We start from the raw sequence: 15576 nt of genomic DNA, 5'->3' as shown, positions 1-15576 counted from the left end.
TACAAGTCATAGGTAGGAGGTTGGGATTGGCTGTAAAGTGCTGAACATAAAAACCTGGGTTTAGGTTTAGCCAACATAAAGACTTCTTAATCGTTAATAAAGTCCTGTCTTGGGATTTGGGACACTGTTTAATTATTATTTATTTAACTAAGGCCTTTCCCTAACTGTGAACATAGTGCTGTGGTCACAGTTTGCACCCTGTGATATACTGTTCGATTGGAACCTTAAAAAGCAGCTCTTTGTTTGAACTTAATCCCTTCCTTGCAGTATTTTAATTATCTTCATTATTGTATATACAAAGAAAACAAAGCCACACATTTTTCCCTCAAAGTCTATATCCTCAAAGGATTACCTTCAGGACAACACCTAAGCTAAAGTCAGAGAGAAGCCAGAGAGAAGGTCAAAGTGTGTGCATGTTTGTTTGTGAAGTCAGCAAACAGACTTTTCTCTCAGGCTGGAGTCTCCTTGGATTTGCCTAATTACTCTCATTACTGTAAATAAGGGAGAAATTGAAGCGGACCACAACGTTATTTTTGCAGACGTAATGAAAAGCTTTTCATAGAGGAGGAAAGAGTCTGATGCTGCATGCCTCAGACCAACGCCTCACTATAATTGCTTTGTGTCTGTTTAAATGGGGTTATACCTGGAATGTCTCACCAACATCTTCAATATGTTCTCAGTGCAGACATTGGAGGGCTTTTTTAAGTGTTTATACCTCTGTAGACACTTTACTAAGTTTTTAACTGTTAACTTGGTTTAAAACCAAAGTTACAAAGTGAGAAGAAAAAAAATCAGAATTTTGTTTGTTAGAGCTAAAAAATAAATAAAAAAATCTGAACAAGCAGGAACTCAGTGGGGCATTTCCATCCATGCTGGGGAAGCCTTTCAAGAACGGACAGACACCTCGGATTTGACCCATTTAGCTCGCTGTCTGGACGATGTGGACAAAGTGAGACAAAGAGGGAAAACAACTCTCTGGCATCAACAACCGCTATTCTCCTCCTTTTTTTTGTTCTTTCCTTTTCTGGTATGAATTTTCACCTTTGGTAAAGCCTCTCTCGACTTTGTTCATTGCTTTTTAGTGTTCTTTCCTCACTTCTCTGCATCTCCATCTCCTTTATTTCACATCGATTTCGGCTGCTTTTACTATATGTATCCTTTCCCACCTCTACTATATGTCCTACATGCCGCTGCCTTCCCCCCCTTATACACAACACTCCCCCCACCCCGCCTATACTCCCTTTCTACCCCCACACGAATGGCGATAAAAGTGGAGGGAAATTCATTAGATCTAAAAATAAGCATGTCTCTGTCTGTGCTCCTGCGGTGTCGCGTCCCCCAAGGCTGCACCGCGTTATGGATGGGCCCTGTCTGTTCGCCTAGTCTGGGGTCCGTACACACACTCACAACACACAACACATACACTTTTTCCAAAGGACACTCAGAAGCCGTTATCACTTCTATTCTCCGGCTTTGTTATTGTCGTTATCCCCCCCTCGAGCCAATCTGCCCTTAGTCCTTTCCTGTTGGTTCACAGCAGTGAGAATGAGGATGAGAGCCCAGCAGCAATGAAGTGCCTTCTCCCATTACCCAACTCCTCAGTCTGAACACATCACTGCTGCACTATCTACTTTATCTACTACTACAATACACTTGGAGGAGACACACACACGAGCATGCCTGCAAGCATACACACACACACACACACACCACCCCAGTAGCAATCTACCACAGAAAATATATACCTTACTAAACTGCCTCTGTGCCCCACTGGCGACTTATCAAAGCTGAAAATTGGACGGTCTTGTTGGAGATCGTGTTTACACAATAAGATGTTATCAACCAATATGTAATGATGAATATTGTGAATCAAAACTGGTAACAAATGTTCTTTGATCGTACAAGCAAAATGAGAGTAAATGCCTTGTTTTCCTTTTTCACATTTCACTCTCTTTGCATTTCCCAGCAAATTGCACAGTTTGCTTAGAATTGAGACATTCTTGCTTTTGCATATTCATGTTTTCCTATTGAGTACAGAATATTATGTATTTCATCAAGCATAATGACTGATTCAGTCATCAGGAGTGAACCCTGGGGGGTAAAGTATTGTAGACGAGTGTGTACTGACTTTGTGCTTGTGTGTGTGTGTGTTTACAGAGCGACGGCGCGGCAGGGTGAAAACAGGCTCTCCATTCAGCTCGGCTCGTCTGCGGAGCAGCACTGTACTCTACCACATCTCTGGTCACCTCCACAGCAGAGAGAAGAGCAAGATTAAACTCAACAAGGTATCATCAGACTCTTCAAACAATGGATGTACCACGAGGCGGGATCACTCAAATGTGGTCGGGGAGCGGACTGTGTAATATAGGAAGTGAGAAGATAACTGCTGTTATTAAAGCTCAGTGGACAAAGTAAAGGGCAGGGAGCTGAGAGAGATGTATGTGTGTGTGGGGGGGGGGGTAAAGGGGGGTTACTGCTGGGGAGGATACTGCAAACTCTCAGCTTCTTGCTGAGGCTTTGCAGTAGATAGTGTCTTACTTTAGTGTATGAGGAATGTGGGTAGTCTAATTGAGGTAATGTTAGCACTGGGGTTTAGCCTTGGTGAGGAGGTGGTTAAGTATAGATTTTCCTCATCTGAACTTCATCGGTAGATTTCCAAACAGAAAAAAAACCTTGTATACCATGTTTTTCATGTGATCACATGTAGCACACATGTTTAACACATGATGCAACATATGATAACATGGGGAAAATATGTGTCAAAGTTTTCACATGGGAATCTACATGGGTTTCACACATTACACCATACAATTTTTCTAAAACCATGTTCCCCATGTGCACAATTACATGTCATGTGGTTACAGTTTTTGCACATGTAAAATTAATTAGTTTTTTTCTATAAGGGTTGTATCTCCAAAACAAAGAAATTGGATGTTCTCTAAGAGGAAAAAAAACACTTGGATGACTTCTGTTTTCTCATACTGTCCTTTGCAGAATGTGTTCGGGGATCTTCCTGCTCTGCCGGAGTACAAGGTAGCAGACGCCAAGAAGTCCAAATTCATCTTACTTCACTACAGCACATTCAAAGCAGGTTGGGACTGGCTGATTCTGCTCGCCACTTTCTACGTGGCTGTGACGGTGCCCTATAATGTGTGCTTCATTGGGGATGACGATGACCTGACTCGCAGCACGACTGTCAGTGATATTGCTGTGGAGATACTGTTCATCATAGGTTGGTTGCTGTTTATAAACTATTTAAGTAGCATGAATAATTGAGCCTATATAATAACCAGCATTCACATTAATCAAACACTCCAACTCTGTTTGTCTTTCTGCCAGACATTGTTTTCAATTTTCGCACCACTTATGTCAGCAAGTCAGGCCAGGTCATCTTCAATGCTCGACAGATATGCATCCATTACCTGACCACGTGGTTTATCATCGACCTGGTGGCCGCATTGCCCTTTGACCTGCTCTATGCCTTCAAAGTCAGCGTGGTGAGTAGCCATTGGCTTGTTGTTTAATCCCTCATGTTTAATATACATACATTCAGGTGGAGAGAAAATATTTAGATAAATTACAACTTTAGATGATCCAATAAAAATATCTAATCTGTGAAGATATTTTATAAGTAGAAAAAAAAGCAAACCATAAAACAGATAGTAGAAACATGGAATCCACAAAGAAAAATGCAAAAAAAATAAAAAATACATATAAGCTAATAAAACATGACTTTGAATGCTGTTATGAAAAACAAAATCTCATGATTGATGTGTTGCCAAGTAACAGCAGCCTCTAGTCCTGTCATTGTAAAGAGCAACACCTCCATCACATTTGACATTTCATAAGAATAGATTATCTAAATTGTTTCCAGAGCTGCCCTAGTGTCATATTGATTCCACATACTGTACATGCACTGACAAAACAATCAAATCTGAATCATTACAAGATTTTTCTGCTCTGCTTGAGTCAGATACACGGCCCCCTTAAGAATAGCAGAGTGCAGGAAGAAACAGTGATCTGGAGCAATTAGGTAGACGGTCTTGTCTTGTTCATGGGTGAATGATATCACACAATCGAAGCACTGCACTGTAGGGAGGTTTTGATTGGTTGTTGAAATAAGTTTTTGCTCTCTGGTCCCTAATTTAGAGAAAGAGAGGCTTTTAAGGCTGTTTACATGCTGAGACACTGTAATGTGAGTCAAAAGGTTCAATACATTATATTGGATGGATGCACACAAGCATTCAGTCTAAAATAGGTGGAGTTAGATCAGCCTGAAGTATTAATGAATAAGGTAGAACAATAAGGAGGAAACTATGCAAAAAAAAAAAAAATATGCAGCTAAATTATTATGATGAAAATTTTAAAGTGAAAACTTTTGAAAGGGAACTGTAAAAAGAGGTGCTTAATGACAGAAAATAGAAAAATAATTACTGAGAAAAAAGAAAAGAAAGCGTGGACAAAAAAGTGCTTCTACTATGAACGGAAACGGGGAAGTAAAGGTGGGAGCTGTGACAGGCTGCTCCAGGCACTTTGGACCCAGACTCTATTAATGGAAATACCACACGCTCTCAGTAGGTCAGGATTTGGGTCTACGGCTACTGGGCCATAAGTTCCCCTCGCCACCGGGGAGAGCAGGGATGACGGGTAATCGCCCAACGTTCTGCGTGATGTCCCCTCGAAGGACGAAGCGTTCAGACCGATGTCCCCTATGCGGACAAAAGTCAATCTTTCACCAAAATGAGCCACAGGGCCACAGCAGTGTCCCTCCCTGGTGTTCTCCTCTCTTGTTTTTGTCGTATGTCTCTGTCATTTCTGCTTTTGTGGCATGTTTTACTGTCTGTTGAGTGGTTCCTATTCCACCCTAACTTGTATTTCTGCTCTTTTTCTTGTTAGAGCAGTAGTTAAATTGTACTTCTTTCCCTTCCTGTTTTTGTCAGTGTGGTGCTCTTTAACGTAATTGCAAATACAATAGGTTATTATTTAGGCTCCTATGAATATATCTCCTGGGCCTGGATGCCTTGTTGGTATTGGAGAACAGTGTTTTTGGCCATACACTGCTGAATGAGTAGAGTAAATAGAAACAAGCATGATCAATCATGCTGCTGTGATAGGTTTGTATGACCAATGGTGTGGCTGCAGGAGCAGAAATAATGAGCAGTTCTGTAAAATTATAGGCTCATGTGCACAAACACTGCCTTAAAAAAGCAGACGGAAAGCAAGCAATCAGGTAGCTAAATGTAAATTTCACACCTGATAAGCAGAGGAAATGAAAATGTGAATGGCAGGGGTAGATGGAAGTGGCAACTTGAAGGAAAAGTGGCAGGAGGTGCATTGCCGGGAACATCACATTGTTTACTGCTCATGCTGCTGGAGGAGAATGGGATAGGGCGCAGCCTGCTCTCTCCATAGGTGGGATGCAGGGTGGTGATAGATGGTGGTGAGGAGATGGAGCTTCTCCCCAGGGATTCTGTAGGAGGCTTCATTACCCCTTGTGCTGCACCAGTTCTCTATTTCTCACAGGGAGTGAGGATAAACTGCCATAAAACATATTGGAGACATGTGCATGCACAGCTCTGATAAGGACCGTCCACACATCTCCTCCTTCGTGCAAATGCTTTGAGTCTCCTTCACCATCTCTCTCTCTTACACACATAAAAACATTTTCTCTCCTCGCTGTCTTGATAATTCCTTTACCTTTAGTTATTACTTTATATATACATTTTCCATAGAGTTTATGTCCCACTTTCCCTGTCGCAACCAACTGCGTCCTCCCTTCCTCTCCCCACTACACTAATGCAACATGCATCAAATATCCTCCTTGTCCTACATCCCTCTAAATAATAGCTAGTGTGTGTGTGTGTGTGTGTGTGTGTGCGTGCGTGCGTGCGCGTGCGTGCGTGTGTGTGCGCACATCTCCGATGGGGATACACGACGGCTAACCCCAAATGATAGACTGTTAGTGGCAATAACCTGAGGAGCAGGTGCACAATGGATGACATTCACACCACATTAAAGTGTGAAAGGTGTGAAAGGGAAATTAAAGTCATGCGTGTAAGTCATAAGGTGAATGCAAGAAGACTCTGGCCAAAGCAGTTTCATTTGCTGAAGAGTCAAAGAAAGAAGCATGCAGTTTGAAAAGCCAGAAAGCCAGAGGAGTATGGTGATGGTGAGGATTGGAAGTTAAAAAAACAACAAAACAAACACACCTGCAAGCGAGAGCCTGATTGCTCTAATTGATATTTTTATATTCAAGGGTCCTTCATCAGGAAATCTTCATATAGATCTTGCCGTAGAGATGTTTACAAGCATTCATCAAGTTCTAATTATAGAACCGGAGAGAATTTGAGCTGCCTGAAGCATGTTTAAGAGTTTCTTGTCACTTAAGTCAGTGCTGTGTATGCAATTGTGTATTTCTATAGGTGTGAATTAAGCTGGTTTATCACTCTTTTGCGCTGTCGATAAAAAGAAGATGATTGAATTCTGCTCCTCTCTTTCAGAGTTTTACCCTCTTTATATCTTTATCTGTCTCTGATTTTGCCCTCAGCAGAACACTAGAAAAACTCAAGAAATGAAAAGGAGGTTATGTATGTTTGGTTTTTGATTAGTACTTTGCAAGAAATGAAACACATGCTGCCTTCAGGAGCCGTAGTTTGGGAGAGACTGGGGGTAATGGTGTGGTTTTGGAATATAGTGATGACAGTGGTGTGTTTTGGTCATACAGCCCATGGAAATTTTAAGCTGTTTTGACATATTTGCAAGAGCAAACATTTGATTTTCTTTGAAACATTACCTCAAGATGAAAGTGATATATATTAACTGACAAAAGGAAAATTATAATTTTTTTATCAATTATTTAACAAAAATATGAATAGATGAAATATTATTTTCTTTTCAGAAGCTAGTATTGCCACCGTTTAGCAGAAATAACTTCTTGTAGGCGTTTTGCATAATTGTCCAAGAGTCTCTGACATCAGCTTGCTGAATTTTTGTACCTCTCTTCCATCCAAAATTCCTTTAGATGCAAGATGTTTGAGGGTTTTCTTGCATGTACTGCCCGTTTCAAATCCTCCCACAACATTTCAATAGAATTCAAATCTGGGCTTGACGAGGCCACTCCATAACCCTCCGTTTCTTCTTTTTGAGCCATTTTTTGGTGGATTTATTTGCTTGGGATTATTATCCTGCTGAAATGTCAACTTTCTGACCGATAGCCTCCCATTATCTGCAAACACTCTTTGATATAATGCAGAATTTATGGTTGAATCAGTGACTGTAAGCTACCCAGTCCCAGAGGAAGCAAAGTAACACCAAACCATAAGATTTACACCACAAAGCTTCAGAGTTGCTATAAGATTCTTCTCCTAAAAAGCTGTTTTTGGTCTGCACCAAACATGTCTACTGTTATTGTGGCCAAACAACTCTATCTTTGATTTGTCTGTCCAGAGCATTGTATTTCAAAAGTCCTGGTCTTCATGTTCATTGGCAAACTGTAGTTTTGTTCTAATGTTATTTATGGACGTCAAAGGCTTATTCTTGGCATGCAGGTCAAATTTGTGTGATCTCTTTCTGATTGGAGACACATGCACTTTGAGACCAACAGTAAACCTTTTGACTTAGATGCTGAACTAATGGAGCTATTCACATACGCCTATTTTGATTTGTCTAAACTGTATATCAACAAACAGTAAACCTAATATATTAACACTTGAAAAGACATTCAGCCCTGAACTTAACTTGGGAGTGGACCACCTGCAGCATGTTAGTTATGTGAACTCTGAATGTCAGGCACACAGAGAAAGAGACAAATAGACTCAGGAAAAACTTTATGGACATTTTTACAGTCCACCAGCCAACAGATGTGGCGACCTATTGGGATTTGTCCCGGTATTCCCGATGGTCAGTTATCCCATTAGCCATCTTTGTAAGCTGTCACTACATACCATTAGCATTAACAACTTTTTACTTACCAGTCTGGAAACACGTTGCAGCATCAAACTTAATTTTTTTGCTCGCAGAGAGCTCTCTCCAGCAGTGGACGCAACCCCAATGTTGATTCTTCTTCTGCTTCGGTTTTGCCAAGAGTTTCAGCCATCGCTGCATTTACTTAATGACGTTGTTGCCTTGTAGTAGAGAATGGTGTTGCAATGCAGGAGGGGCTGCGGCTAGCCGGTTAGCATGCTAACCTCAGCAGACATCTGGGCAACACTATAGACCTTTTCACAGCAGACATTTCTACTCATCATTAAAAGGAATGCACAGGTGTATTAGTGATGCGTTAGTTCCATTAAGTGTCCCAGTAAGTTATCACAGGTAACCAACATGTACAAAAGCAGGACTTCCCCCTATTTGGAATGCAGCAATGGGATTATTATCCTGATCGCCGTCTTTGAGATGATGTCAACAGTCATTTCTTCACATTCTGTGGATAATCTTAGATCATTTTTTTATGTTTTAAACTGAACATCTTTCCTATTTCACCTTTGATGACAATAACTAAATTAAAATAATAATTTCCCCATCTGCATCTACAAATTAATTCACCTTGGTGTATTATTCTTTATCCCCAGGTGTCCGTGGTGCACCTCTTAAAAACTGTGCGTCTGCTTCGTTTGCTGAGGCTCCTTCAGAAGATGGACCGCTACTCACAGCACAGTACAGTGGTGCTGACCCTGCTCATGTCCATGTTTGCCCTTCTGGCCCACTGGATGGCCTGCATCTGGTACATTATTGGCAAGATGGAGATGGAGGCCAACGCCTACAATTGGGATATTGGTGAGTACATGGGAGAAGGATGCCGAGTAAATCCAAAAACACCTATGAGCTTCCTTGATGTTAAAACAAACAGTGAATTGCAGTGTGTTCCATCATCATCCCTTTGAGCACAGCAGGGGTGCTATTGGGCACAACACCAACCATCTTCAGGCACCATTGGTGCTTGGATTGGTGTGACTGGGGAACACAACATGATATGAAGTAATGTGTGTATTTTTACAGACCCATTTAATTTGACAATTTACTGCCTTGATTTAAAATACAATTTAGTCCTCATTGGTATTACACTGAATCTGCTGAACACAACACATAGCAAAATCAATGCAAAGCTTAAATGAGATGTTAATGCAGTGAATTAAAGACACATAGAAATACAACAAAAACAGTCCATGTCTCCTACCTGTTAGCAGCTGCTGCTGCGGCAAGACCTGGGTGGCATGAGAAGTGTGCCTGCAGTGAGTTGTTGTCAACTTTGTCACAAGATGATAAAGGAAAGTGGACCATGGTGGCGTCAAACATTAGGTTGAAATGTGCCGCTCAAAACCAGTTGCAGATTGGGGCTTTTAATCAATAATGAGATCTTTAAAGAAGGGAGGAAGTTTGGGGATGGAGGGCGCTGTACATTTATCTAGCTGAGGGAGCCATTATCCAGCTTTTTCGAGTTTAGCACTAAATCAATATAAAGGAAACACAGGGCTTTTATTAGCAGAAATCTGTACACTAAATGGCTCGTGGCTCAGAATAAAGACTATAAAGCTAAATTATGGATTTTGTGTTAATCATCTGGCATTATAAAATAACTTTTTTTTTAATCACATAAATCTTACAAAGGAGAATCCATTCTCCTCCATTTTTTCCACTCTTTTGTGGTTTTCAGATTGAATTCCTGTTTTATCTATAACATATGTGTGGTGCTTGGGAAACATGCCAGTATCCTGGTGCATAGACGTTTCATGGCTTATTATTTCCACATTAACAATGTTTCTGAAAAGATATTGATGCATGATCTGATCTTCACCTGTGGATGTGTTTGCATGGTCCTTCTATAGCATTTTAAGCTTTAGAGGTGTGTAGTTGTGTACAATTACAAAAAACCCATCTTGGATGAAACGTGTCACATAGGTATAGATTTGTGGTTTGGTTATAGATTTCTGCAATAATGTTACAATCCTTAAAGGTCAATTGGAAAGAGACCACACGGATGTGTGTTTCAAACACACAGTAGTCAATTGTGAGGTTCCTAAATAGTTAATAACAATGTTACAAACTCTGTCCATATGTCACATCATCATGTCAGATGGTACAGTATTTATGTTTAGCAGCTAAATTAAGTTTATGATTTCCTCATTGATTTTATTGATTCCTAAGTCTGTTGTAAAATATTCATTGGATAGGAAATGTGAAAGCAACAACTACATCAGTGTGTGTGTGTGTGTGTGTGTGTGTGTGTGTGTGTGTGTGTGTGTGTGTGTGTGTGTGTGTGTGTGTGTGTGTGTGTGTGTGTGTGTGTGTGTGTGTGTGTGTGTGTGTGTGTGCAGGTGCTTTTGTGTATTGTAAAATCGGTGTGAATGGCTTCATTCTTTTCATTATTAATGATGGAGCCTTCAGGCTTCACCCTCAGCCTCCAGGTCACACAAATAATGAGGCCCCCTGGGCTGATCTCTGGTCAGTATCGATGAGCTGCACTGCTCGCAATTACCTTGCTCTGGCATCTTCATAACTGGTTCCAGGTCAGCATTGACTGGTTCATGAGAGCAATGCAGATTTCTCTTCACCAATTACTCCATTTCAGTGTCATAAAATAACAGGTCGGTACATGAGGCAGGATTAATGTGTTGTATCCTAATTATGTGTTTCTGATGCTGAAGTGAGCATTGAAGTCAGGCAGCTCTGAGCTGCTTCCATCCAATTACCATTCATCAGGGTCTGCAGGAGACTCTCCTGGGTTCAGCTGTATGTCTCCACACTGTACTGACCAGGGATCAGTTCTGGTTCCCAAGCATCTGATCTGCTTCTCCTGTGAAATCCATTGTTCTGGATGGAAATAGTGCTGTTGGGTTTATCTGTTTCTACACACTTCACTGTGTAGAGATATCCCCAAAAAATGGAGATCCATTTGTGGACATTTTGTAATAAGACATGTTTTGTTCTTTTATTTATAGCTGTAATGAAGTAGTTGCATTAGTTGCTACTACCTGTCCATCTAACCATCCATTTGTTTATTTACACCATTTTAAAAACAGGATGGCTCCATGAGTTGGGGAAGCGTCTGGAGTCACCGTACTATGATTTAGGAGGTGTTAACGGGACTAGCAACGGTCCCTCCATCCGCAGCGTCTACATTGCTTCACTCTACTTCACCCTCAGCAGCCTCACCAGCGTGGGCTTCGGCAACGTGTCGGCCAACACTGACACTGAGAAGATCTTTTCTGTTTGTGTCATGCTTATAGGAGGTACGCAGCACACATGAGCATCAGTTGTCATACATATGTAAAGTCCCATTAATACAGGTACACGTGTGTTTTAGAAATGACTCCCTCTTTAGGCTTTACACAGATGATCCAATCAGATTGAGATTACAGCGTGTGGGATTATATTGTAGAAGAATATTCACATTTACTACTAATGCATCTTGGTTTAAAGGTTCAATAGCAGGGTTTTCCCAAACATTTCAGGACCTATGAAACACCACAACCAAGTGTTTTTTCACAGCACCTAAGCCAAATGAACAGAAAAAACTTTTTGGAGTGCTGACCATAGACTGCATATAAAAAAAAGTGTGTGTGTGTGTGTGTGTGTGTGTGTGTGTGTGTGTGTGTGTGTGTGTGTGTGTGTGTGTGTGTGTGTGTGTGTGTGTGTGTGTGTGTGTGTGGTGCAGTCAGGTTATGGCTACTGGTGGGCAGGATGTAGTTTCTACAGGTCAGATCCACCCGCTCACTCCTCCCCAGCTCCTTCAAATAGGCTCACTTCTGGCTTCAAACCTCTCCAAACAAGCAAGATGGCGATGACCAAAATCTGAATTCCAGGCCTCATGCCAAACAAACCAATGGGTGACGTCACTCCTGGTTGCCGCTAGGCGCTGACTATGTGAGGAGGAGAAAATTGCAGTTCAAATCCATTCACTATAAGTCTTGTTCTACCCATGCTTTGTGGTTATTATATTTTACGCCATACAGGTTTTTGTTTTACAAATAAATATTGTAATGCTAATAGTCCAAAACTATGTAAAAATGCATATTTTTGCTGCTGCCTCAAACCAACCTCTCACTGATGGTTATAAAAAAAAAAAATCTGATTTTTAATTTTTTTTAATTTTTTTATTTGATTATAATATGATTAAGTCAGACCTTTCCAGGGTGGTCTGATCTGGTCTAAACTGGATTGTTTCTATAGGTCTTGTTTTGGGGGGTGAAGAGAGGTCTCACTGGTGGGGTTTTCCCTGTGGACACTCGCCACTCTGGTTCGACTAAATGCTAAATGTCCCTGACTGCCTGAGGGCAGCAGCAGCAGCAGTAGCAGTAACAGACACGTCACACATACACATGCTTGCACAAACACACACATCCCCTGTGGATTAACACAAAATGAAAACCAACACAATTCATTTACACTCTATTTATAATAGAGCAAAAGTCAAATGTGATGAGCTTGTGAATGAAATTGAATTCATGCCTCATTTGAATGAATTGAAAAGCAAATATTGTTTTATTCAACTGCACAGTTCAAAATACGAACAACAGTTTGCCTAAAGAGAAATCATTTTACTTTGATTTATAAATTAACCATCACTGTTACCACAACTGTTTTCAATACTGTGGCTAAAAGCTCATCAGTGGTACACCTCAGAAACAGTGATCAGTGGCACATCAGTCACACTTTCATGTCCGGCGGTGTGCTACACAGCTGCGGCACAGGTGAAAACTGGATGAGATTAGGAGAATACATTATCTCTGGGCGTAGAAAGGTCAGGCATCTGTCATACCGATAAAAAAAAGCCTCTGTCAGTCCTGACACTCCTGTCTGGGAGGAACAGAGGTGCAGGACATGAATGTCAAAATAATATTTAGCTCCTTTGTCGGGTTATTTGATCATAGAAATCAAGGGGAGGACCACCTTGCAGCCTTCAAGCAGTTGTAAAACTGTCTTTACTCTTGTGGCTTATTCATAATTGATTAGGTTTATGTATATCCACCTATGACTGCTCTTTGATTCGTCCCTGCAGCACTGATGCATGCCTTGGTCTTCGGTAATGTGACAGCCATTATCCAGAGGATGTACTCGCGCTGGTCCCAGTACCATACCCGAACCAAAGACCTCAAGGACTTCATACGTGTCCATCATCTGCCGCAGAGCCTCAAACAGCGAATGCTGGAGTACTTCCAGACAACCTGGTCGGTCAACAATGGCATTGACTGCAATGAGGTACGAACCAAGAACAATCGGATTCATTTGTGTGAATTAGAAATCAGAAAGTTTTTTGTGTCAAAGTCAGCCCAACATCATTATCACATACAGTGTGATAACCCTTTGCTTCCTTTCCTGCTTTGCTTGTGTGGTTGATACCCAACGGTGCAGCTCAGTGAGATCAATAATTCAATTGAAATTTCACATCTTCTCACAAATCAGCCACATTTAAACTCATCATGAGGGTGTAAATATATGATCAATACTACAAGATCCCTCATAATGTAAGAGCATGTTGTTGCTCTCAGCCTGAACTTTCAAGGAGAGAAAGACATCTCTCTTCTTACATACAAAGTGATATTTGGATGACAGTGGTTTTCAGATCCAGACTTTGTTTTGTTTTCGGAATCTTGCATGGAACAGGCTGATTTAAGAAGAATACATGCAGTACACAATGGACAAGACAGGTTAATATAGTATATAAACTGAAAAATAGAGAGAACTACATTTGCAAATGTGGAGTGAGGACAGATTAGAGAAAACACAAACAGAAGAGCAGTGCGATTGGCACCATTCCTCGGGAGCCTCGGGGAGACAGAGGCCACCAGTCAGTAGTCTAATAGTAACTCATCCCTCCAGGCTGTAAGTGCCTGTGAGACAGCTGTCAGAGCTCAGACCAGGGTTTGGATGGAGTGAGGATGATGAATCCCAGACAGATGAATTATAGATGGGCCTGTTGATTAAAGTCAGCCCGGCTCCGATGACTCATTGATCAACTCTGTATGACGGTGAGCTCCAGGTTTTTGTCCTGAGAAGGAGATGGACAGACAGATGATATGCAGTGTTTTGACTTTTTTTTTTCAAATTTGTAAGGGTTAATGCAGATTGTATTTGACTGTATGTCACATACAGTTGTTTAGCAATATTAATACGGTGTAGTTAGTCTAATTACTATAATTTAAATTGTTTTGTCATGTTTTCTTTGAGGGTCCGTCATTAAGTTAATGTCAAGTCTTAACTCATGTTTCCTGTTAAACCAGAGGTTAGAAATCAAATCAGAGCCAACCGAGGCTGGAAATGAAATCCCTGAGTTGAAGATTGCTATTTCCACAGCTGTCATGCTCCCCACACTCCTGCCTGCTTTCTCTATTCTTTTCTCTTGGTTTCACTCTCTTCCTTTCTCCCTCTACAAAAATCATCTCCGCAGCTGCTGAAGGACTTCCCAGATGAGCTGCGATCCGACATCACCATGCACCTTAACAAGGAGATCCTGGAGTTGTCACTGTTTGCTTCTGCCAGTCGTGGCTGCCTGCGCTCCCTGTCACTGCACATTAAGACCTCCTTCTGCGCTCCTGGAGAGTACCTCCTCCGACAGGGCGATGCTCTCCAGGCCATCTTTTTCGTCTGCTCGGGGTCCATGGAGGTGCTGAAAGATGGCATGGTGCTGGCCATCCTGGGTATGATAAAGAGATGAGGAGGGAGCTTGAGGGTGGGAAGGCAGACACAGGAATCTCTCTGTACCATCATTGTAATTTTACAAAGAAACTCCCAGCAGCAAGCTTCATAATAAAGCTCTGTGCGGCTCATTGTGTTAAAGTTGGGTCTTGTAAATGAGCTCATTGTTGAGAAATAGGAGCATTACAGTGTCCTGAAGGCTCCAGCTTGTTCTCAGAGTGTATTGCGAGTAAGCTGCCATAAAATCAACTCTAGTTAGATACTAGTAAGAGGCTAAGGACTTATCTAGTTGTGCATATAAATGAGGGAGCTATATTCTTCCTTTCCAAAGCTTTACTTGTGTGAAACCTTATATGTTTTAATGTTATCTTGAAACAAATTCACTGAAGATGAGCACAGCTGTAAGAAAGATGTTGAGGCACAAACCTCTGCACATTGTAATACATACTATTGAGCCCATTCAGTCCATGATTGTCCACCTGAGCATGGTCAAGTCTCTTCCATAGCATTGTAATTCACTCTTCTGTCAGGTTTAATCTGTGATTTCCAGTTGAGTCTCAAGCCCATTTAATCAGTCCAATTCACTGGAGTTGGGTCATTTTAGTTCCATCAGGTCTGAACCAGTTTAGTGCTGTCCAACCCAGTTCCTTGTTGCTTGTTAAATCCTGGGGCCACATTTGTTTGTATTTTCACACGCAATTTTAAATTAATGTTTGCTCAAGCAACAGCTAATTACTGTATCTGCTGCCAGCATTGATGTCTGTGTATTCTATACCAGAAACAGAATAACATCATTCTTAAAAGGTCTGTTTCACTAATTGGAAAACCCTAAATCAGCAGTTTCAAAAAAGTAGTATGCTAAAATAGAAATTGGCTTCTAATTAATGAAGGAATGAGATTCCAAAACATCTGCAAAAGCTGCAATTCAGCTCAAACTAAGAA

At 41.1% G+C, this 15576-nt stretch overlaps 1 protein-coding gene across 1 annotated transcript in view; it reads left to right on the top strand.

The window, feature by feature from the left end:
- Window positions 1–15576, top strand: part of kcnh8 (potassium voltage-gated channel, subfamily H (eag-related), member 8) — a 50603-nt gene that overhangs the window by 19068 nt on the left and 15959 nt on the right. The window contains exons 4-10 of the mRNA XM_069698611.1: window positions 2158–2285; window positions 2995–3232; window positions 3340–3497; window positions 8571–8775; window positions 11019–11228; window positions 12998–13197; window positions 14387–14636. Coding sequence (XP_069554712.1) covers window positions 2158–2285; window positions 2995–3232; window positions 3340–3497; window positions 8571–8775; window positions 11019–11228; window positions 12998–13197; window positions 14387–14636 — 1389 coding nt within the window. The remainder of the gene's footprint in view (window positions 1–2157; window positions 2286–2994; window positions 3233–3339; window positions 3498–8570; window positions 8776–11018; window positions 11229–12997; window positions 13198–14386; window positions 14637–15576) is intronic.

This window comes from Brachyistius frenatus, unplaced genomic scaffold, assembly GCF_029030835.1.
Source record: "Brachyistius frenatus isolate BFR_SWC_R1_liver_20210118 unplaced genomic scaffold, ASM2903083v1 Contig_2, whole genome shotgun sequence".
Taxonomy (NCBI): Eukaryota; Metazoa; Chordata; class Actinopteri; family Embiotocidae; genus Brachyistius; species Brachyistius frenatus.
Note: the sequence above shows the minus strand (reverse complement) of the source record. Positions and strands in the feature narration are given on the sequence as shown.